This window comes from Myxocyprinus asiaticus, chromosome 29 (assembly GCF_019703515.2).
Source record: "Myxocyprinus asiaticus isolate MX2 ecotype Aquarium Trade chromosome 29, UBuf_Myxa_2, whole genome shotgun sequence".
Classification (NCBI taxonomy): Eukaryota; Metazoa; Chordata; class Actinopteri; order Cypriniformes; family Catostomidae; genus Myxocyprinus; species Myxocyprinus asiaticus.
The window spans coordinates 27447735-27473562 of NC_059372.1; the positions used below are offsets into that span (position 1 = coordinate 27447735).

The 25828-nt window shown below is 37.3% G+C and overlaps 2 protein-coding genes across 3 annotated transcripts in view; one reads left to right on the top strand and one right to left on the bottom strand.

The window, feature by feature from the left end:
* Positions 1 to 8008: 8008 nt before the first annotated feature.
* Positions 8009 to 15132, bottom strand: fkbpl (FKBP prolyl isomerase like). The gene is made up of 3 exons (XM_051662981.1): positions 15009 to 15132; positions 14231 to 14656; positions 8009 to 9128 (listed from the first exon to the last, which is right to left on the bottom strand). The coding sequence occupies exons 2-3, from the start codon at positions 14633 to 14635 to the stop codon at positions 8391 to 8393; spliced, it is 1143 nt and encodes a 380-aa protein (XP_051518941.1). The 5' UTR covers positions 14636 to 14656; positions 15009 to 15132; the 3' UTR covers positions 8009 to 8390.
* Positions 15133 to 17239: 2107 nt separating this feature from the next.
* Positions 17240 to 25828, top strand: part of pard6b (par-6 partitioning defective 6 homolog beta (C. elegans)) — a 38389-nt gene continuing 29800 nt past the window's right edge. The window contains exons 1-2 of one of the 2 annotated variants that reach the window (XM_051662979.1): positions 17240 to 17563; positions 23081 to 23303. In XM_051662979.1, coding sequence (XP_051518939.1) covers positions 17501 to 17563; positions 23081 to 23303 — 286 coding nt within the window. In that variant the 5' untranslated portion in view covers positions 17240 to 17500. Of the gene's footprint in view, positions 17564 to 23080; positions 23323 to 25828 lie in introns of those variants that run through there. The other variant, XM_051662980.1, reaches the window with a different exon arrangement.

The following is a 25828-nucleotide window of genomic DNA, read 5'->3' on the forward strand; positions in this document are numbered from 1 at the left end:
TACCACAATAAAAGCTGTCCTGTATAAAAGTGGGTGTGCAAACACCATTCCTCAGAATTTTCTGACTGAGGGACAAGAGCACATCACTCGCACCTCAAAGAACTGAGTCTGTAGTGCGGCCAGCTTACGCAATGTTTCGTTCCCCTCGTCTCAGGGAACTGAGGTTGCATACGTAAACAAGACATTCCCTTACAACTCAGTACACTTGAAATTGCGTCACTAAGCTGACACTATAGGGAACAGAGTCTCATCACGCCGCACTCCTGCAGAAGGCCGAAGCTCATCACGTACATACTGTATCGGCCTAGACGCAGTATATGGAGATTGAGGGGCTTGCAGGCTGTGTGCCACCACAAGATCCACCTCAAATTCATTCTGCTCGACCTCGCAGCCCTGCCGTGCCTCCTCGTGTGATCCCTCGGTTGGGAGGGCACGGAAGCTGAATCGTCCCTCAGATCGAGGGCGATTCGTGAGAGAAGCATCTTGAGACTCATGCCCTCAGCGAGGGCAGTCTGTCTCTGTGAGAGCTGTCTCTGAGTGGGCGTGGCCCAGACAGTGAATGAAGCTCTCATGCTGATCTGACGGCGGGATGTGTCCCTCGCATAACACTTATGGAACGACATCTTATGGAACGACATTTAAAAAAAAAAATGTGTACACGTAAGCAGCTCTTTTAGTTATATATACAGCCACAACATTAAAACCACCTGCCTAATATTGTGTAGGTCCCCCTCGTGCAACCAAAACAGCACCAACCCCCATCTCAGAATAGCATTCTGAGATGATATTCTTCTCACCACAATTGTACAGAGCGGTTATCTGAGTTACCGTAGCCTTTGTTAGTTCAAATCAGTCTGGCCATTCTCTGCTGACCTCTCTCATCAACAAGGCATTTCCGTCCACAGAACTGCCGCTCACTGGATGTTTTTTGTTTTTGGCACCATTCGGAGTAAATTCTAGAGACTGTTGCGTGTGAAAATCCCAGGAGATCAGCAGTTACAGAAATACTCAACATTCAAACTCAGTGCCTCTGTTTGACATCATGGGAAAATCAAAGGAAATCAGCCAAGATCTCAGCAAAATAAATTGTGGACCTCCACAAGACTGGTTCATCCTTGGGAGCAATTTCCAAATGCCTGAAGGTACCACGTTCATCTGTACAAACAACAATACACAAGAATAAACACAATGGGACCATGCAGCCATCATACCACTCAGGAAAGAGATGCATTCTGTCTCTTAGAGACGAACGTAGTTTGGTGCAAAAAGTGCAAATCAATCCCAGAACAACAGCAAAGGACCTTGTGAAGATGCTGGAGGAAACAGGTAGACAAGTATCTATATCCACAGTAAAACGAGTCCTATATCGACATAACCTGAAAGGCTGCTCAGCAAGGAAGAACCCACTGCTCCAAACCGGCATATAAAAGCCAGACTACAGTTTGCAAGTGCACAGTTTGTAATATACACACACACACTAGTGCTGTCGCAGTTAATGCGTTAACGAAAAATTTGTTTAATGCCACTAATTTTTTTAACGCCGTTAATGTGTAATATGACCCTTTGAACAAACCGTAGTTCATGGGAAGAGAGTCAGTTCGGGAAAACAGATGGTGGGATGCTGAGACCAGCTGCAAGCATTTTATCAATGTAGCACAGCGGTAGAACATGCCCGCAAAGCACAGATATAGCTCCTAACATTGTAACATCATTGCTGCGGCAAGACAGCTGCCATTTGAACACCAGCCTTGCACTGCGAGGCGAGGTGCGAGCGCGAGGCGATCATCTGTGTTCTGCAACTGCTACCGGGTCCTTGAATAGCATATAATGTGGGAGTAAGGGCAGCCGGTGTAGTTTCTGCTGCCCCCCTAGGGAGATGGTGCCTTACACAGACTACGTCATATGCGTATAGGGAGCGGCGGTACTGATTACCGGCTAACGGAAACCCTGCTGCTGTTTTCAAGGTTCTGTCACAGCGTCTCTGCTTGATAGTGCACTAGCCAATGCAGAAGTTGGAGACATTGCTGGAACCGTATTTTGTACAGAGTTGTCAATTGTAAATGACAGTGCAGATGTTTTTCATGTCTGTCAAAACTCTTTGTTTTGTGAAGAAGCAAATAAATCCTGTCATAATACACTTATAACTATCATATTTTGTACATAATTGTGCAGTGTTCATTTTCTGTGGTTCAACTCTGTTGGTGGGCTAGGTTTTGTGTGAATTACTGAAAAATACATCTGAATGAAGCATATTTTGTCCACTCATGTTTATAAAGATATTGCGATTAATCGCGACTACAAAAAAATCAATGTGAATTAGGATGCTGAAGCGGCCCATTCACCAGCGAAGCGTCAAGCAGTGAGGCGAAGTAAATGTTCGCTGGAACACTGCAGGGGAGCGGAGAGACTTCTCATAAATCCTGAACACACAAACTAAAACTCACAGTTATAACAGAATGCACTGGGTGGCGCTGTTAAATGTGGACACAAGTTGATCACATTTGATGAGCAAACCATTCTGTCAGTACGTTTAGATGGACACCAAAAAGCGGGTTATTGCGAGAATGTGGCTTACTGTGAGAAAGCTGGGTTCCAGTTTAATTAAATGTACAGTATAAGCAGTGTACTCTTTACTCCCGTATATGTGCAACTCATCAGAAAGCAGGGTCCCCGTTGCAACGTATCACCTGCGACGCTTCTGTAAACAACAAACAGGGCATCCGAGAAAGAGTTTGCTAGCGGAGGAACATTCCATCAATTAAACTGGTGTGTATAAATGAGTATAGTTTACTGAGCATGTGGATATGCTTGTTTTTCTCAACAAAAACATGACAAGACACAATATAAACATAACTATTATATGCCGAGTGTTTATAGTCCTCCTGTATGTTAATTGCGTCAGTCTACTTTATTGTTTTCACGCATTGCTTGTTTAAATGTTTTCAACAAAAAAAAACACAGGATATAAATATAAGCTTGTTTTGGATGTAATTAGAAGCTTGTTTTTTTAAATGGTGATGCAACCTTTGATTAAAAAAATAATTTTACAATGTCTCTTTCTCATTAATTACCTTCATTTAAATAAAAGAATATTCGAGTATTCGTTTTTTATTAGCTTAAATATTCGAATACCAAATTATTGATGAATGTCCATCCCTAATAGAAGGACACTCCCCAAAGCGTCAGCTTAGTGACGCAATATCAAGTGTATTCCGTCATAAGGGAACCATAGTTTCCGCCACAAAACATGTTTACTACAGTGTTACTACAGTAAAACCATGGTTTGCTTAAAAAAAAGAAAAAACATGGTACTACAGTTATGGCTACTGAAAAACATGGTTGCTACAGTTATGGTTACTACAATATTACTATAGTAAAACACAGTGGCGGGTCGTGCATTTTAAGTCTAGGCATTCAGTGTGATTCATGCCATTAAGAAAACACAGTTTCACAAAGAATAAGACACCCTATGTCTTTGGGCATCACACATTATGTCGCAGCTAAATAGTAATACCAAGCAATACCGTTTTAAAAACACATCCACGCACGAAAGCCAGAACTTGAAACGACACTTAATGCTCAAGCAAGCCTAATTTTAACTGCAGCATGACTTTTTTGTGTCTCTCGAACAGACATTCAAAAATCATAATTTTTCATATGAATCTACCAAGGAGGCCTATAATACCTGGAAAAATCTATCTAATAATATCTGCGATTTAAATGTTGCTTGCAGTAAGTTTCGTTTCGTCAGGGTACACGGTTATGCTGCATTCCATTCAAGTTGGATGAGGGATATTCCTACTTGATATCTCCAACCATAAATGCATTCCATTCCCTGATATTTGGAACTGCAACGCTCCCGTTAGCTTAGCAGGGGTTTGACTCTCATTAGAGATGTCTCTTAGCAACCCAACTGATAAACAATGCTGCAGCGCAAGCATTTGTGCTTCAGGTGTACGATTATCAAAAGAGATTATAATGTTTTATACACCTGTTTCTGCAGGCATTTGTTAAACAAGCTTTAATATCATGTAATGTGAAAACAAACTCATTTATCGATATTAATAAAGTTAATGTTTATAACTTACTTTGCATATCTCCCTGAGTGTCCACATGTTTGTGTGACATCATGCCCCTGCATCTCGGCGAAATCTGAGATGAGAATTTCTGCAGAAGCCTACAAGTTGTAATTCTGACTTCAAGATGCATTCCTTTGCACTTTTTCTAGTAGGAAGTTGTAAAATCCAACTTTCCGAGTTGAATGGAACGCAGCACTACTTTTCAAAACTTGATCTGACACTGAATGCTCAAGCAGCCTAATTTACATTTAGAAAAATCCTGATGTTGCTATAACAATGCAAAAAGCACTTACCAATTTACTTGAAGTGAAAATCAGTCCTCCTTTCCTGTTTAATAAATTAAGCAATCACACGGTCATGCAGAACATCTCGTGTTTTTAAATCCATAAGGACCTCTTTCTCAGTGGTGATGTGGCAGTGATGACAGCCCACTCATCAGCAAGATCTCACACACTTCGCTTTCAAATTACGTACATCACTTAGAGCATGATCTCTCAAGGCCAGCTAGAAGGCCTCGGCCGGGACATATCCTAAAGATCACATCCACCAAGAACTAATAAATCAATCTGATTGGCTGATGAATCTGACAATCTGACTTTAGTTGCTCATTCATTTGCACTGTTGAGGGATTCTGCAGAAATTCTGAAGGCTTGAGGGGGTGGAGCTCAAACTCACCTGCTGCTTTGGGCATGTGATTTGTTAAACAGTTGTCACACTTTGCTTGTAAGCATCAAGGAATAAATTCTGACTGGATAAACTTTTAATTTTTCTCTATTTGTTTGTAGATTAATTAAGAATGCAAAGCGATTAAAAATACATAGGCAAAAAGGTGATTGATAAAGAAAGGATGAAAAATATTTATTTATTTGTCATGTTAGGCCAGCAGCGAAGGCTTTGCTGGCCCTGAGAAATCGCCACTGGTAAAACAATTTTCAAAAGGGAATCTTTGATAGTTTTCCCTTGCCAATGTTGCCAACGGAAGTTCGATCACTTTCACTAAACAGATCTGTTCATTTCAGCAATTCATTTGAGTCATCATTCAAACCAAGGCATCTCCGCACGGCATTTTACGTGTTCTGTTATAAATTTAAGTAGTGCCGTTTATCATTATTTTAGATTTAATTACAACAAAAGTTGTAACCATGGGCACTCATGTCTCCCATTAAGTATTTGTTGCTGCCATTTGTGTTTGTTATATAACTGACTGGGTTTTGAACATATCTTTGGGTAGATAAAAATACGAATTCGACAAATATGCAAATTTGTGGTTCTTCATGTTACATACATTGCCGTTTTACACATACCCCTGTGCAGACGAATGATTTATTACAAATATATATTATATCGTACATATACAGGTGCATCTCAATAAATTAGAATGTCGTGGAAAAGTTCATTTCAGTAATTCAATTCAAATTGTGAAACTCGTGTATTAAATAAATTCAATGCACACAGACTGAAGTAGTTTAAGTCTTTGGTTCTTTTAATTGTGATGATTTTGGCTCACATTTAACAAAAACCCACCAATTCACTATCTCAAAAAATTTGAATATTTTGACATGCCAATCAGCTAATCAACTCAAAACACCTGCAAAGGTTTCCTGAGCCTTCAAAATGGTCTCTCAGTTTGGTTCACTAGGCTACACAACCATGGGGAAGACTGCTGATCTGACAGTTGTCCAGAAGACAATCATTGACACCCTTCACAAGGAGGGTAAGCCACAAACATTCATTGCCAAAGAAGCTGGCTGTTCACAGAGTGCTGTATCCAAGCATGTTAACAGAAAGTTGAGTGGAAGGAAAAAGTGTGGAAGAAAAAGATGCACAACCAACCGAGAGAACCGCAGCCTTATGATTGTCCAGCAAAATCGATTCAAGAATTTGGGTGAACTTCACAAGGAATGGACTGAGGCTGGGGTCAAGGCATCAAACACACACAGACATGTCAAGGAATTTGGCTACAGTTGTTGTATTCCTCTTGTTAAGCCACTCCTGAACCACAGACAACGTCAGAGGCGTCTTACCTGGGCTAAGGAGAAGAAGAACTGGACTGTTGCCCAGTGTTCCAAAGTCCTCTTTTCAGATGAGAGCAAGTTTTGTATTTCATTTGGAAATCAAGGTCCTAGAGTCTGGAGGAAGGGTGGAGAAGCTCATAGCCCAAGTTGCTTGAAGTCCAGTGTTAAGTTTCCACAGTCTGTGATGATTTGGGGTGCAATGTCATCTGCTGGTGTTGGTCCATTGTGTTTTTTGAAAACCAAAGTCACTGCACCCGTTTACCAAGAAATTTTGGAGCACTTCATGCTTCCTTCTGCTGACCAGCTTTTTAAAGATGCTGATTTCATTTTCCAGCAGGATTTGGCACCTGCCCACACTGCCAAAAGCACCAAAAGTTGGTTAAATGACCATGGTGTTGGTATGCTTGACTGGCCAGCAAACTCACCAGACCTGAACCCCATAGAGAATCTATGGGGTATTGTCAAGAGGAAAATGAGAAACAAGAGACCAAAAAATGCAGATGAGCTGAAGGCCACTGTCAAAGAAACCTGGGCTTCCATACCACCTCAGCAGTGCCACAAACTGATCACCTCCATGCCACGCCAAATTGAGGCAGTAATTAAAGCAAAAGGAGCCCCTACCAAGTATTGAGTACATATACAGTAAATGAACATACTTTCCAGAAGGCCAACAATTCACTAAAAATGTTTTTTTTATTGGTCTTATGATGTATTCTAATTTTTTGAGATAGTGAATTGGTGGAATTTTGTTAAATGTGAGCCAAAATCATCACAATTAAAAGAACCAAAGACTTAAACTACTTCAGTCTGTGAGCATTGAATTTATTTAATACACGAGTTTCACAATTTGAGTTGAATTACTGAAATAAATGAACTTTTCCATGACATTCTAATTTATTGAGATGCACCTGTATGTGTGCCTCTTTCAATGCTTCATCAAATTAACTAAGCTAAATTTTAGGGTATTTCCACAAATACATTCAACATAACACTTTAAATTTCAATAAGCTAAATAATCAACAGTGAAGCCTTTTACATCTCTCCAATAAAAAAAAAGTTAGAACTTATTTTTTTTTTAATATGCAAGAATGTTTTTCTTTTTTTCTCCTTAGACTTTTAATAACTGGTTAAAACTAAACTCTGTTGCAAATGTGTTTCAGCACTCCTACGATTAGACAACTTAAACTGAAAGATTTGTCCCTTCCTATTGCCTAAATATTTTTTTATTCAGATTGTTCTCCTCCATTCTCAGTAAGTACAAAGAGGGTTTTTGCCATCGACTCTTTGGAACTGAGTTTCCAGCCATTACCGCCAAAGTTTGCCCATTGTGGATTATAGCCACAAACTATTTCGTGAAAAGCGTTAAATGAAAACAATTCGATAAAATCAAAAAAGAAAAAATTGGACATCGGACAATTGGACAAAGCCATTGGACATTGATCGCTTGTACATATAATAGTGTGATCGTTAGTAATTACCAACTAATAACACATAAAACACTGTTCATTGACATGTTGCGTTATTACTTGGTGCATGGCCTTACCTCAGGTTTTTCAGCCATATAAATGCTTAAGCTGCGAGCTTATTATTTTGCTTTGCAGTGTTTGTAAATGTTGACGTTAAGTGTACAGACGTTAATGTCGGACAAGCTGATCATCTAAATATTCCTAATGTGAATGTTTTACGTGTTAAGGAGGCGTCCTCTGATTGGCTGCATCAATGTGAAAGGCGTGACGCTATTGGCCACACAATTAACTTACTAAAATGAAGGGGGGGGGGGGGTTGGAAGAAAAAACCCCATAGATGCTACCTTAAAATAACCAATGAAATAATGTTTATACTTGCCTTATTAGTATTTGTTCCTACAGCAGTTCCTCCGGAATTAAAAAAAAAAATTATACTTTTACAACAAAATATTATATCATTGTATTCTTTATATATAAAAACTACAACATCTTATTACATTCAACAATTGTCCTAAGTACCCACATAACTTTCCAGAAGTTTCAAGTTAATATAGCTTTAAACATCGACAATAAGATAGCATATATACTACCCATACAGTAAACAGTACTTAAACCAGTAAACTAGTTTTATCAACTGCAACTAAACAACAAGTATAGCCCAAAAGCATAACCTACAGACATTTCAATTTGCCCAACAACAAAACAACACATCGCAGTAATGGACTGTTGATAGACATTTTACTTTAGTCATCATTTTCTAATATAATTACTGTTTAAGACTTATTCATTCAATCAAGACTGTAATAAACTCCATGCACAGCCTAAATTTCCTAGTTAAACATCTTGCTTAGCCTCTGACCGAGTTTACTGTTTATGTCCTTTAATTTGGAGTTGACTTGTTTCAAGGCAGCACGAGCTGATGCCGAGTCAGGCTGGAGTTCCAGAATCTTTCCAAAGGCCATGCGGGACTCCTCCAGTTCCCCCAGCTGCAAGCAAGCTTGCCCTAGTCGATACCAGGCTTTAGTACTCTTTGGGTTTAGCTCAGTAGCTTTGATACTAGAATCTCTGGATTTTCCAAGCAGGCCTAACTTAAGTTGGCACAAGGAGAGATTGGAGTGAAGTTCTGCTTTTACAGTTTTGTAGTCCTCCTCAGTAGGGATGTAAGAGTCACCAACAATTTCTTCCTCCTTTTTCTCATCATTGGATGTTGCCAAAGCTGTATCGTTATCTCCATCCATACCTTCTTCTGACTCATCTGTTTTTCCTCTTGTCTGGGCATTTAAAGTTATGGCCAGTTTTACAGCTCTGCAGTAGCAGTCTGCTGCACCCCAAATATCTCCCTTCCCAAACCGCTGACCACCCATCTGCTTGTGAGACTGTACCCAAGCCCATTTTTCTCCAGGTGTCATTTGCCATGACTCTTGACCAGCGGTTAACGAGTGGAGCTGAAGTGTGAAGCAGAGAGACTGTTGAGGCAATCCTTGCCCTGTATTATTTTTAATCTGGGTACTATTAGAATCACTGCATGCTGCGTTGGAATCCCTTGCATTACAGGCACTTATTGTGAACTGCAATAAAATAAAAAAGATTAGATTATGAAATTAGATTAGATGTGATATTATACTTGCCCAGGCTACACATACTATATTAAATTATTAGGTCACCCAGAAATTAAAATTCTATCATTATGTACTCACCCGCATGTTGTTCCAAACCTATATAATATTCTTTCTTCCACAGAACATGAAAGAATAATTTTTTTTAAATAAGGCAGTGGTCCCATGACATTTCGTCATATTTATAATCAGGGTTTGAAATGAACTCCTGTCAATTGCAAATAAAACTCCACCTTACAGGTGACACTGTCAACTCACTAGTCAATTTTGTAGATATTCTATCATGCTACAACGAAACATTAATTTTCCCTGAGAGTATTTCAACAATCAAGTGCATGTCCTGTATTTTCTGTCAGCAGAAGGGTTAGGGGCCGTTCACACCGAACATGTTTTTGCGCGCGTCTGCTCTGTTTTCCCATTGTTTTCCTATGTAAACACATGCTGGATGAATTTCTTTGACTGTTGCACTGCATTTCACTCTTTTTTTAAGCGTCTCGTGCAGGACCGGCACATTTTTAGACAGCGTGTCAAGTTAAAAAGAACTTCAAATTTTCAAAAACCCATGTGGAGACAACTGCATTCTGTTTCATTCACTGCATTGTACCTAACTTGTTTTTAGCACAGTTGTCACAAATATTCAAAGTTCTGAACAAGTTCAGGCTGCATAGAGGGTACTGTTACATTAACCTAGTCTCCATCTACTTTTCGCGCTGTTTTGTTATCGACAAAGTGAAAATGCGCAAAAAAATGTTTGCAAAATTTGCCGTCTTCTGCCTGTTTCCATTCAAATGGCCTTTTATCGATAAAAATGGTGTGAGTGATGTCGTCATGCATAAAAAAAAACTTTTTGTCTAAAAAAGCTCAGCAAATGCGATCTGAGGTAAAGAGGGTTAGATTTAAAATATTTTAAAGTTTTAAAATGTTCAAAAGCTAGTTTTCTGAAAGTGAACTCAGCATTGGACAAATAGTTCTGATAGTGTATAGTCTTGAAAAGTGTAGAACATTCTGAGTGTCATTCAGCTGACTTTTTTCGTCTACAGAACAGGGTAAGGCTAATTTAAGTTTGTGTAAAGAAAAGGCAAGTATATAGTCCTAACAATATTATTTTTTCGTTTGGTAATTTATTTTTTTAATTTAATGCATTTTTCGTTTGGTAATTTATTTAATTTAATACAGAGAATTTTGCCGGCATTTTTTTTTTTTAAAAGTAAACTAAACAATACTTTTATAGAATTGGGCTATGTTAGTGTTCCAAAAAAGCACACTGAAGCTTTTCTCCTAGTATTGTGTATTTATTTTTATTTTTAAACATTTTTGTGCACAGAAATGATATGTTTTTAGTATTGTGGGCTAATTCCATGACTGCCATCAATTATTTTGAATAGTGTGAAAAAGCAACTTAAATAAACGGATGGCTATCACGATTAATCCCAAAGAGTGGCCATTCATTTATTCTCCGTGCACTTGTTGATGACAGGTGCATGAGAGATATTTGTGTTGGCACTCCTTGAAGTGGCATGATGCAGATGTGTTTGCAGCATCGGATCTGTGCATGTATGCCATTAAGACCAATCCATAACGGTGCATAATGCTTCATGTACAATAAATTGTCTTTCAAGGATGTATACCTTGTCATCATGATTAACACAGGCTAACAATTGGGGTAAATTCTGTCATGTGACACTACATTTTTGCGTTAATGCCTATTTTCTTGACAAAAAGTGTTTCCAAACCAGTTTTTTGTGACATTTGAAGTATCAACATAGAGTTTTAGTTAAACGGAACAATATTATGCTGACACTTGTGAAACTTTAGCGATAATTTTTGTTTCCATCAGCTATATCGGTAAACTTTTTGATGCGCTACATTTTTTGTCGCAAAAAAACCCTTGGATGGAAATGTAGTTAGAGTTTTATATTATACCAGATTGTTCTGCACCAAACAAAATTTCAGTGCTTCATAAACGGTAAGGCAATGTTTTTTCCCTTCTGCTCTAGTGCACTGAGGGGCTGCCATGCCTTATTAAAACTGTGTATGTTTACTGTTACAATACTGTTAAGAATGTTGTCTACGATGCTAAAATAATATTCAGCCTATTGCAACAGTACTTGCTAGGAGAAGAAATTATTAAGACAGTGAGCGATTTCGGGTTCAGGCTTAAAATCTGACGATATCGTTCGGGCCGGGTAGGGTCGGGTTTCATTTTAATGTCCAATTTATGAATGAATCACTCTTTTGAGTCGGTTCTTGTGAATGAATCCGTCAAATGGCTTAGCAAAATGGTCTGAATCGATTCATGATTCATATATGCACTGAATCATTTGGAGTGATTTCTCACTCAGTAAAACAGTTATGGGATACTTTAGAGCAGTGTTTCTCAACTGGTGGGTCGTTACCAAAAATGGGTCGCAGGTCTGTTTGGATTGGGATATTAGATCTGCTGAATCTGGGTCTGTTTATAGGTCTTGTTTGAAAACTCCTTTGTACAGACTTGCTTTTACTACTTTGTGAATTTTAGTTTTTACCTTGTGTTTTACTAAGTGTTTTGATTTTATATTTTGTGAAGCACTTTGTTTTAAATTGTTAAAAGGTGCTATGTAAATAAAATTTGTATTATTATTATTGTCACGAACAGAAAAAACAATGCCAGATTCTCAGTGAAATTTTGTGCTGCCCATGCAAATGTAATGATATTCATCTTGCAATCGGCGCTTTATACGCACTAAAAGTGCTTCTCATCTGAAAAAGCGATGTGACTGAAGCCTGGTTTTCATGCAAGTGTCCGCCGCTAGCCATGACAGAACCACTCGCGCCAATGATCTGCTCTGCTCACTGTTTCTCTGGAGTGCACGCACATATTATTTAAAAAATAAAATCCCTGTTTACCAGATTCAATAGACACTTAAAATATATTTAAAAACATTACAATTTCCACATGTACAGGTAGGTTATTTTACAATATGCACAAATTTTACTACCTGATTTGATGCAGCACACTGAAGAATTAACTGTTGGGCAGGCTAATAAAAAAATTTAGCTAGCTAAACTACAAACTACTCTACAGAACAATTTGTTCAGCTAAAAGCTTCCCTTCAAGAAAGTAGCTAGTTAAATACATTACAAACTACATGACAGAAATGAGGAATGTTTAAACCATTAACCAGATCCAAGGCACATACTGTCAAAGAAAAAACATCTATAAAATAATTATTTACATGACACAGCACTAGTTGAAGTTTGGTACATATATTTTCAAGGGTAAATGATTACCATATTCATGTACCATGGTATTTACTGGTACCCCATAGAACACCATGGTACTACCATTGTAGATGACAAACTTTGGTACTTTTGTGTACTGTTTTGATACTCATTTTCATCAAATGTTTTCCTGCAGACATGTGAACTAAATGAAGACATTTTCATTACTGGTCCCTCAAATTATAGGATGCTTTTGCGGTTTTATTTCATTTATTGTCCGTAAATATTCCACTATATGATGTGCTGTTTTTTTCTCTGTGTTTTAAAGCAGTGGTTCTCATCTGGTTTTGCTTCAGTACCCAGATTTTACATTGGACTTCAAGTTGCCACCCAAGTTAGAAAACTATGTAACCTGTATTTAATATAGCCTGGGTCTCATTTTCTTTTTTTCTTGCATAGTTTTGGTCATGTTTTTCAAACAGACCACCATCCACCCACCCCACAATAAGTTATTTATTATCTCACAGAACATATATTACACAGGAGGAAAATTTGTCAATAATTTGTCCATAAGTCTTGGGGGTCCAGACTTCATGTACTTGCCCTTATATGTACAGTGCAATGCCATATAAGCACAGGTAAGACCATGGGTGGCACCTCATTACTATGGTTAGATTAGATGAATTACGCCACACATCCTCCGTGAGCGTGGCGGTTGCATTGGATATTCACATTGGCCGAATCTCTTCCGTGAGAAACACCAGCACCTCTGCGCAGAAAATAAAGTTATTTATGGGGTCCTATGCCAAATGTTTTCTTTAATAAGGTCATAATAAGAAGAGGTTATTACTGCTTCAAGGACAACAGCGGCCAGTCACGTGCACTTCATCTTTATCAGCACACTTGGTTTGCGATTGGTTAATGTTGTGTACACCTATATACACAGAATGGCAAAAGGTCCAGCAGTTTATTAATTCTTTCCTTTATTAAGTTATTTTATTGAGTTTACTTGCATGCAGTGCTGAGCTCAGCGTGAGTCGCACGTCAAAAATAGGCTCAACACCAAAACTATCCGCTCACTGACACATCACCTCACGACTCATGCTTGCTGTGGGAATGGTGTAATCTGTAAATATGGGCGCCAAAACAAAAACACGCCACTCACGCCCTGCTCACGGAGGATGTGTGAACCTTCCGATATAGTATTTTGTTATGAAAAAAATAGTAGTAATTTAGAAACTTTAGCTAAAACTGACACAGTTGTAAAAAAGAAAAAGAAAGAGGCCAAATAGATGATTAACTACAACATTTATAGTGTTATAGTTAACACTAATAATGTTAACTATAACATTTAAAGTAATCCACATGACTCCAGTGGTTTAATATGTGTCTTCTGAAGCAATGAAATCACTTTGGGTGAGAAACAGATCAAAACTTCAATCCTTTTTTACAATAAATCTCCACTTTTTTTAGAAACTGTTTCTCACCCACACCTATCATATCACTTCAGAAGACATGGATTATACCACATGGATTATAGGACCTACAGAGCTCAAATAGCCTTATAAAATCTTTGTTTGTGTTCAGCAGAAGAAAGTCATACACATCTGGGATGACATAAGGGTGAGTAAATGACGAGAATTTTCATTTTTGGGTGAACTATCCCTTTAAACAGATGTCTGGGTGATGTACATAAGCTATCAGGGAAAGCAACCAGTACATTATTCAAAATGTCTTCTTTTGTGGTCCATAGTCAAATGGTTTTGGAACGACGTACTAGTGAGTAAATAATGACAGACTTTTCATTTTTGGGTGAACTATCCCTTTAAACTTGCATGCGGCTTTGTCCTTACCTCACACATCTCTCCAGCCCTCATTCCTTCCAGACAGCCCTCTATAATGTCACACTGTCCTTCACCCATGTGCAACAAGAACCACTCATCCAGTGGAACCTGCAGAACAGAGTCCTGGGAGCGAGGAAATGAGGTAGCTTGCTCACTAGAATCAACACTGACTGTTGATTCAGGATCGTTTAGTTGGTAGTGAGAATCAGTTTGTAGTGTGTTCTGCTCTGTCATACTTTTTCGGCGCACTTTGACCTTACATAGTGACCCTATCATAGGCGTGAAGTCTCCTCGTTGTCTTTCTCCAAGCCACCTTCGGCGCACCTCCCACAGACCACCAGGACACGCCGAGATCCATGACGTTTCAGCAGGAATTAAATCAACCCGTCTCTCAGGCACTTGGACTGTTGTCATGACGAAACAGTTGTAAAAGACCTAAAGAAAATGTTAAATGAAGGGAGAAAAATAGTAAGAGAAGACAAACGACCAAGCAGAAAAGCACGGAAGACTAGTAAACAGAGTGCATTTGTAAAAACGGGTTGGACATGACAAAATTATTGCTAGAAAAGTACATTTGCTCTCTCGAATCATTACAAACACGAATACACTGAATTTTTCATTTAAGCAGCAGAGGCGGTGGCTATCACAACACTTGTCGGCACTGTGCTGCAAGCTTATCATTTTAAACCTAGCACATCATTAGCTTTCGGATTGCATTGGCATTTCTAACAGAGAAAGCCGATAATGACACCACACAAAAATAAGAATAGTGAACGTGCGTACATACTTCTCAGCCTGCGTTGTTGACAGACTCTCTTCCTCCACAGCGAAAATCTCACACAGTTGAAGGTCTTCCATCGCCCTCTACAGGAGCGGCATGGGGTGAACGTAATTATACTGCACACTGCTGGGTTTCCCACTGTGTCCGAAACCGCGTACTGTCACAGTATGTACTGTATTTGATGAGAAACACACTTCTTTTCCGGTAAAACAGTACGCTCTTTAGGTATGCGAGAAGCAGTATGAATAGAATTCGGACATACTAACATCCGGGAACGTACGCATGGTGCCGTGACCAGAATATATGACCTGAAACAACAACTGTGAAAATAATCCACACAAGTTCAGTTAAACAAGCGCCATTTAAGCACAATGAGCAACGTTCTTTGTGTATACAGCACTTACTGTTGAAAACAGCCTTCCGCCCTGAGGTTCTCTGCTATTTGTTTTAAATCCAGTGTTTGAACATGACGTCTCCTCAGCTCCCGATGCATTGTGGGATAGGAAAGTGTTCAATTGATCCAAGAAACTGCATGGCAAGATGTAGTAAAAAATGAGTTACATTTTGGTCTGTTCTAGCAGAAAAACTATTTACTCGATTCAGAAGACATGGATTTACCCACTGGAGTCATATGGATTACTTTTATGTTTCCTTTATGTGCTATTTGGAGGTTCAGAGTTTTGGTCTCCATTCACTTGCACTGTATGGACCTATAGAGCTGAGATATTCCTCTTAAAATCTTTGTTTGTGTTCTTCAGAAGAAAGAAAGGCATACACATCTGGGATGGCATGAGGGTGAGTAAATGATTGAGAGAATTTTCATTTTTGGGTGAACTTTCCCTTTAAGTAAAAAAAATTAAAGTATCTTGTTCAAGTGCTTGTTGTCTCACAATATTGCCTTCAAGGTCAGAAATTAAGGAGGGCTCAGGGCAAAAAATGCCCCCATAATGAATTTATCTATTTATGCATAAGTATACATATTATTAATGTATGAGATATATGTTGGTTGAGTTTATGTTTATGAGGTAATACATTCTCAGTCTAGTTATTTATATTGAGAATTTATGTTAATCAATTAAATATTTGACATAAAAAAGATGACAACTTAAATTTTATATTTGTTTTTACCTATAAAAGGTACAAAATGCCCCTGAAAATCAAATCCAGGTGGCAAATATTGCCCCTTAATATAAAAGTTAATTTCTGACCCTGAATGCTTTATATCTATCAACTGAAAACACTTAGTATGTCACACTGACATGAGTCTGTCTATGACACCTGTATTTTAGGGTAAATGTGCTAAAGCCTGAAAGTGTAAACTCAGATCAATACATTTTGGAAGATTTTGTTTGAAAAGTTAAATTAAATATTATCAACTACAGACCTTTCTTATTAAACTTAAGGCCTTAATTGAAAAAATATAAGATTTACAGGGGACAGTGTTGGGAGTTGCCTGATTACAAAGGAATTTGTTACTGTAATCTAATGACTTTTAGCCAAATGTGTAATAAATTACATAATAAATTCTAGTAGTTAGTCGATTACAGTTACTAAGTTTCATTAGTACGTGTACCCAAGTAAATTACTTGGGTTACATATTTCTACAATAGTATTATTTATGTAGCATTTAAAAAATGAATTATGTGCATATGTGCGACTGTTTGCATTTGCATTGTGGTAGCAAAAACCCAAAATGTAAAAATTTACACAGTCGAGTAATACATAGAAATATGCAACGTGCAATGAATATGGCATTAAATATTACAGTGCATCGTTTGTGTGCAATCTATTGTTGATGTCTGTCCTGATGTGCAAAAGCAAAGAAGTGGCTACAAACAAATACTGATACTTTTAAGGAAAAATTCTGCTTCAAAGTGTGGTATAGGGGGTCATGATGTTTGTTAGAGAAGATTCTTTTTTAAATGAATTCTTAATGAGCTCTTTTGCACTTTAAAAAAGAACTGTTTTAGTTCCACTATCAGATAAGACCATGGTACTTTGAAATAGGGCATATACCAGGGTACTAAATAATTAACATATATTCATGCAGCATGGTATATACATGGTACTCCAATGTACTTCAAAGAACAAAAAGTACCAGAAACATTTTAGTGGATGGACTGGGCTTGGCAGAGATCGCGATTTGCCTTTGTGACCAGAGGGGGCGCACTTGACAGGAGCGATACTTCACTCTGTGAGCTGTTTCCTGTGTGCATTCAGTGCAGCGTCAGAGACCGTCCAGTACTACAGTATGTGGAAGAGTGCGCATGTGAAATGAAGGGTTGGGGCAGAGTTTCGGAGCACGTTTAGTTGACAGGCGTCGCTGTTGCTACTCGACTCGGATAACAACAGCCGTATACAAGGAGCTATCGCGAGATACCCTTCTTTGACTGGATTAAGCCAAGAAAAGCCGTTTTGGACGGAGCAAGCTGAAGGCGGATGAGCGCAGCCCGCGGGAGGGCAAGTGTGTTTCTGTGGCGGGGTCCAGTAAGCGAAAGATGAACAAAAACCAGCGAGTGCCGAGCAACCGAACTCTGAACGCCGTGGAGGTGAAAAGCAAGGTGCGTAGCCAACGAGACAATTACTTTAATAATTGTTCAATCAAAGAACACGGTCTTTGTGTTTGGAGTAGTTTTACATTTGGCTGTTGAGATGCGGTTACACAGTCCTGATAAGTTTTACCACCCCTAATGTGTGTTGAACCGTCGGTGAGTTCGACTGTGGCTTCAGTGAGGCATCCGTGAAATCAGTGTTGATATGGAGTGATCGGGTGTTTTGACAGGTGCTCTGTTATCTCATGTATCTCATGTTTTGAGGTGCTTATTCTAATATAAATGTGATTTTTAAAAGAAAGTATAATTTATATACTTTATAATTATATAAAGGTGAGACTGCAATTGAGGCAATATTTTATTTCCCCTTGATTTTGAAGAACAAATATTTCAAACATAATTCATAACGCAAATTACTTTTCCCGTTTTTTAAGAGTGTTGAAATGTTACATTTTTCCAGAATTTGTCTATTTTAAGCTTATCCCTTACACAGACTTTTTTTTTAACATACATTAAAATCATGGAATACAATTTGTAATTTTTTTAATAACAAAGAATCACTAGGCCTAATATTGCTGTCATTACCACTTCGCCAAGCAATTGAGTTTCTCTAAAAAAAGTTTATATTTGGTTGTAATGGAAATGACAATGAGAACAAGGGTAGCAAAGAGGCTGTTTGAAGATAAGAAAAGTAATTAATTTTAAGATTTGTACATTATAAGAGTAGCTTCATTAAGTGTCATTACCAGACATGTTATAATTTGAGAATTTTAGTTAAAGGAATATTCCGGGTTCAATACAAGTTAAGCTGAATCGACAGCATTTATGGTGTAATGTTAATTGCCACAAAAATACATTTTGACTGGTCCCTCCTTTTCTTTAAAAAAGAAAAAATCTATGTTCCAGTGAGGCACTTACAATGGAAGTGAATGGGGCCAGTCTGTAAATGTTAAAATAATCACTGTTTCAAAAGTATAGACACAAGATGTAAACAACATGAGTGTTAACTAGGGCTGGGCGATAGGACGATGTAATCGGATATCGACGATGTCTAACAAAGATCCCGATGCCGATTGCGAACAGATGATAATTGACAGTATCGGGAAATAGCAAAACCATGGATCTGGGAAGTCGGCAAATATATTAAACAGTGGCCAGGGTGTGAAACTAGCACCCGCCACCCACAAAATATGACGAGGATGAATCCAGTTTGCAAATTCCTCGTCCAAATGTATTTCATGCATGGGTAATTTTGCTCATCTACCCGCAACAGGCGGGCAACCTGTAAGACGTCTCAGAGTGACACATGACAAGAAATGCTATTAGTCACAAAGACGTGCTTAAAGAAACACACTTTTTTATATTTTTAAGAACAGACAAAATAAAAGCCGTCAATGCTTGTGTCTGATTCACTGTTTGTTCAGAGACGTGCAGTGCAAGCCTGTCTCGTGGAACACGTGCATGTAAAGAGTTTTCACTCTCTTTTTTTCCCCTCTGTTTCATTCATCTGAAAACTGTTTGCAAGAATAATATCGTCTATGAGAATGTTGCAAATTCTCTCAGATCATCTCAGGACATGCTGTGAGTTTAGTTCGCTTTATTTCCACACGGTTAGCATGTATTGTGAACGCAACTCTGCAGGTTCAGTAATATATATCTTTATATTGAAGAAACAAAGACGAAAATGATTAAATCATAAAGTAATACAAGACACGTTCGCCTTGAACCTAAAATTGAGTTCTATTGTATTTTATTTAGGCAGCATTAACTGTATTAACAAAACGCAATACAAACACTTGTGAACACAAGGGAATTTATTAGGCTTATTTATTTTGATTATTATTGTCTTTACATGTATAATTGTCTTAAGTTCTAATTCTGTTGGCTATTAGTAATTTTCCACCTGTTGTCATTGACTGATACTTGCTTGATGGCAAATGGAGCCGTTGGAGATGGTAAATATTTAAATAAGGTGGTTAAATAAGATTTTTTGATCACTTCGTTGTTTTATTGATTTTTTTCGTTTAGTTTAAAGTGCAATTTGAATTTAGAAATGTCTTTGTTTACGTTTTTCGTATTTCAATAAATGAATTAAATTTTTAAAGCAAAATCAATAAAGCAAAAAAAATTCACCGACCCTCGGCAGGGGGGTTGATGATGTAATCAGATATCACAATATTGTTTTAAGGCGATTATCGATCAAATAGTTTTTACATATCGCCAGCTCTAGTGTTAACATGATTTTAGTGTGATAAAATCACTTACTAACATTTTCTGTGTGAAGTTATATCTAATTTGACAACTTTGTTGCCATGAGATATAATGCCATAAACACTTTAATCCCAGTAAATGACGATTTAAACAACTTTACAGCTCAAAATAATACATTTTAACAGAACAATGCATGTAAGTGCTTTTATAAAATTATAAGCGTCACATTTTTGCTTTCAAAACTTGACCCCATTCACTTCCATTGTAAGTGCCTCGCTGTACCCTCGATTTTTGCTTTTTTTTTTTTTTTTTTTAAAGGAGGGATGAGTACATTATTTTTATTTTTATTTTTTTATTTTTTTGTGGTAATCAACATTATGCCGCAAATGTTGTTGATTGAACTTGTATTGAACACGGAATATTCCTTGACAGTCAATTTATTTTTATTTTTATCCCCTACATTCAAAGTTAATTGACAGCTAGCTAACTCGTGTTCGCAAGTCCAAGAACTGACATTTTCTTTATGCCCGTTTCACAAAAATCCACACCATCACACTTTGCTAAATCTAGCCTAACCAAGGTTGATCAAGGCCAGCTTTTATTCCAAGACATGTGGTAGATGTTTTAACATAGATAAAACATAGATGAAAGTTTAAAGATGTTTCATAAGTAGTCAAAAGTGCCCCTTTTAAGAATCACTCATACGTTACAAAACTGATCTCTCTTTTTTGACTACAGTATCTCTCATTTTTATTAGTTCATGAATCCTTTTATTGTCGTTCTTGATTCCTACTTTCCCCACATTCTTTTGGTGTTTACTGTTAAACAAACTGATTCAAACAGGTTCGAGGAAATTAAATATTGTCTGTTCTCAAGTTAAATCAAATACCAAGCCGCACATTGAGACTGGTGTGTCTATATAAGATAATTGTTTGTAACTCGACCTCTGTCACAAAGAGTGAGTTTTTTATCTGACCTATTGCATTGAGAGTAGATTTATTGGTGTTGCAGCTGAACAAGTACACAGATATTTTTGAACATTTGCTGCTGTAGTCTGATGAACAAATCAAATATTGTGTATTAAAATCTAGTCCGCTGCCCACCTAGACAGCATTGCCAATGTGCATGTTCTCAGGGACCACACATACTGATGAAATGTAGACCTTGAAGTCACTTTGCATAAAAGCTTCTGGCAAATGCATTTATGTAATATCAATGTTTTTGAAGGTAGGAGCAATTATTCAGAACCAATGGAATGCAGGTGCTGTTTCCTATATGTTAATTCATGGGTCTTACTTGTTGTGTTAGTCATTACAGACAACACCGTAAACAAGGGCCTGGTCACTCACTCCACCATCACAAAGATCTACAGGGCTGCTTTGTCATGGACAAGTCATTGTAAGCTAGTGGTGACATTACAGCTGACTCAGTCTTAATCCTTCCATCACATTATACATTATTTAATACTAAGCCACTTCATAGCTTGTTACAAATCATGAAACTATCTGAACAATATAGGTAATTTAAATTATTATAGACATTCAACATATTTCTTGCATATAATTGTCCAGTTTATTTGTTTATAAAGATTAATATTAGAGTTTCTGATTGATACTGGTATTGTTGGTCTATATTTATTAAACTCCAGTGCATATTCCCCTTAAAACAGTAGGGCATTATGCTTCTGCTACAAGCACATTTTCATCCCTCATCTTCTAAAAGAGTAACAGACACTATAAACAACAGTTGCATTAATTATGCATTCATTATTAGGGCTAGGTATGATACAGATTTCCCGATTCGATTCCAAATCACAAGCTCTCGATTCGATTCCAATTTCAATTCGATTCGATATAGATTCATATATGTGTGTATTTTAGTTATAATGTACCTTTTGATTACATTTGAAAGAAATTCTCTCCCATTAATGCTGGTAATTATACAGGGGGACATTCTAACTAGGTACATTACAAAAATATTTATTTTACTAATTATATTTTAGTTTTTCATAATTGTTCTCACATTTTGGCTTTTTAAAAATGATCAAATCCATGTATTCAATAAATAAGCTATTATATTTCATATATAAATTTGTGTTACATGTTTATTGTTTAATTGCCTAATTTGTACTATTTACAAGTATTTACATTGATTTGTTGAACACGTGCTAAAGCTGGTCACAAAGTATTGTCAGGACATTACTGTTGTAAAAAACAGCACCATCACTATTTGAAAAAAGTAATTTTTGATAAAATCTAGACAGGCCCCATTTCCAGCAGCCATCACTCCAACACCTTATCCTTGAGTAATTATGCTGAATTGCTCTTTTGTACTAGAAAATCACTTGCCATTATATCAAACACAGTTGAAAGCTATTTGGTTTGTTAAATGAAGCTTAACATTGTCTTTGTGTTTGTTTTTGAGTTGCCACAGTATGCAATAGACTGGCATGTCTTAAGGTCAATATTAGGTCAAAAATGGCAAAAAAGAAACATCTTTCTCTAGAAACTCATCAGTCAATTATTGTTTTGAGGAATGAAGGCTATACAATGCTTGAAACTGCCAAAAAACTGAAGATTTCATACAAAGGTGTACACTACAGTCTTCAAAGATGATGGACAATTGGGTCTAACAAGGACAGAAAGAGATGTGGAAGGCCAGATGTATAACTAAACAAGAGGATAAGTACATCAGAGTCTCTAGTTTGAGAAATAGATGCCTCACATGTCCTCAGCTGACAGCTTCATTGAATTCTACCCGCTCAACACCAGTTTCATGTGCAACAGTAAAGAGAAGACTAAGGGGTGCAGGCCTTATGGGAAGAATTGCAAAGAAAAAGCCACTTTTGAAACAGAAAAAACAATTTCTTTCCATAAGAGCAAAATCTGTACATTATTCCAAACTTTTGGCCGCCAGTGTATACATTTTAGTTGCATAGCGTGAAATTTGGTTGCAAATTCAAGTGATTTCCTCTGACTGTAGTAGAGGGTTGTGCATAGAGTAAAAGATCGATCTTGGGATTTAAGAATCGAGATAATTCAAATGAAGATCATGATGCATTGGAAAATCTATATTTTTACCCACCCCTATTCATTATTAAATTTAAAATAAATTATGTAATTATTATAATTGGAAAATGTATAAAATGTTTATAAATGTGCACATGATACTCACTGATATAAAACAAATTATCAGTTGTCTGTTATTTCATAGTACAAATCTTTATCGAAAAAATGGATTGATTTTCTCCTATGTTAATGTGTCTTTCCATCTATTTTACCAATGTGTATTGATGTCTGTACTCCATGTTGTTAGTTTGGAGCAGAGTTCAGACGGTTCTCTTTGGACCGGTCCAAGCCGGGACGTTTTGATGAGTTCTATGGCTTGCTACAGCACGTGCATCGGATCCCCAACATGGACCTTCTCGTGGGTTACGCCGATGTCCATGGGGACCTACTGCCAATCAACAACGATGACAACTACCACAAAGCAATCTCCATGGCAGCGCCTCTACTCCGCCTCTTCTTGCAGCGGAAAGGTGATGGTTTTGTCACAAAGTGGGTCACTGGTCCTTCACACCTGGTCAAACTTCATATGCTACATGCACACCAATACTCTGCCTCAAGTTTGTTTGGATCTCTTGTTTTATGGTCACAATGCTCATGGTTTGTGTGCATTGTCTGTCCATTTGGTATGGTGAAAATTCACATTTAAAGTCTTAAAATAGCTTTATAATGTGCAAAAAATTTTGTTTCAATTGATAAAATATGTGGGGGTGATGGCTGTGGTAGGAAGCTGTCAGACCAGAAGTGGTGCTTTTGTTTATGTATCAGTGGTTATCGGATTATAATGTGACATTGCATGTAGCCCTAAAGGAATTGCCTGAAGACTCAATTTACTGAATAATATGGTATGGTAATGATGTGGCTCTTATTCAGGGAGCTTAAGACCCAGATCTGTTTTGTTGCTATCCAAAAGCATTTTATAATTTGCCTAACACTGTCAGCTATAGCTGATGAGCCCGTTTGCAGTGAGGCATCTATTGCTTATTTATGTAGCTCATTTTGCTTTTGTCATTTATCAATGTTTTATTTCGAGTAAAGACTCTATGGTGTCAGTCCATGATATTTGGGAGGTTTGACTAGACTAGGTTTGTTGCATAATCTCTCTTGATCCATTTTTTTTTATTATTATTTTTTTTAATTTATTTTTTTTAACTCCTGTGGATGAGTGTTGCTTAATTTATGTTTAAAAGTAACTCTTATAACTCTTGACCCTCAACTGAGCTCATTCAAAAGTAACAAAGTCTTTTATGGGTTTGATTTGGTGGCACATTGAGTCTCTTGGGCACAGTTTCCTGTTGTGTGTGTTTTTGTCCTGGGTGTGGAGCACCTCACACTAAGCTGTCTCTGTGTGCCATATGACCTATAGATGGTAAGCCACTTTGCCAGGTGGAGATTAGAGGGGTCACTGTGTAACACTGTGTGGCCAGCGTTTCAATTACATGGTCGATGCTGGCGCCATTCTGTGACCTGTTGCTATGGTTCTCACATGAGGACCCACCCACTTTTTTAACTCGGCATGAAGAGTAAGCCTAATCTCATTATATTCAGGTTTGAAGTTATTTAAGTGCACGTGTGTGGATGTAGGGGGTACATACTATACAGAAAAAGATGGTAAAGAACATCCAATATATCACATATTTTTCTACATCACAAAAATATTCCACATATTTTGGCCAGTAAACATGAGGCTAGTAGCCTAAAGGCGTAGATTAAGTTGCATTCTTGGCTTAGGCTGACAGAAGCACTATTCCAAAAATTGTTGAGCTACCTTGTTGTCTACTGCCTACAAAACTGAAAATAGCGCTACCACTCGGGTTTAGTTTTGCCCCGGACTCTGTATTTTGGGAGATGGGGTGGATGTGGAGGATTGGTCCTAACCAGTGTTATGGTCGCCAGACAGGTGATTTTGAGGGGTTGAAAGTCGATTGGAGCGCCCCATTTCAGTAGTGGTGCTCGGAGATGGGGAGGGTGGCAGCTTTAGAAGAAGGGTCTTATAGAAGATTAGGGAATTTGGATTTGTTTGTTGGGAAATGGGTTGGATACTTAGTGTTCTTGGAGGGTTCTCGAGTGGAATAGTGGAGAGTAGGGCTGCAATTAACGATTATTTTGATAATCAACTAATCTAACGATTATTAGAACGATTATTCGACTATTCGGGCGATTATTGCAACGATTAATCATTAGCTCTAAACCGACTTTTCAGCTTGTGCCCCGACTTAAAAGGTTGTATTTAACATGCTTGCTAACAATAAAGAGGACAAAATCATCCTTTTAAAATACCTCTAAATGACATTCACTGAATTAAAGGGAAAAAATACTTTTTATTATGTTTAATTCAGTAAAAATTTCACTACAAAAAATCCTATTGTTATCAAGTGTATTTGTCTTGTTTTCCATTTAAAATTGTCTAAAAATCCTTAAAACAAGTTACATTTACTTCAGAAGTAACATAAGATATTTAGACTTGCTTTAAGAGAATGTATCTTAAATATAAGTGTATTTTGTAAATAAGTGTATTTTTTCACTTGGTTATACTTTTGCGAGTGCAGTAAAGACAAAATATGCTTATATTCAAGATCTATTCTCCTAAAAGCAATCTTATATGCTGCTTCTCAGGTGAATGCATCTTTTTTTAAAGGATTTTTAGATATTTTAAAATATTTGTATTTTTAATATTATATTCAACATTCTCAGATAAAAAAAAAAACATCTTCTGCAGTATAGCTGCTAAAGTAAATGTACATTGTTTTAAAGGAGTTTTAGATATTTACAGGTGCATCTCAATAAATTAGAATGTCGTGGAAAAGTTCATTTATTTCAGTAATTCAACTCAAATTGTGAAACTCGTGTATTAAATAAATTCAGTGCACACAGACTGAAGTAGTTTAAGTCTTTGGTTCTTTTAATTGTGATGATTTTGGCTCACATTTAACAAAAACCCACCAATTCACTATCTCAAAAAATTAGAATATGGTGACATGCCAATCAGCTAATCAAC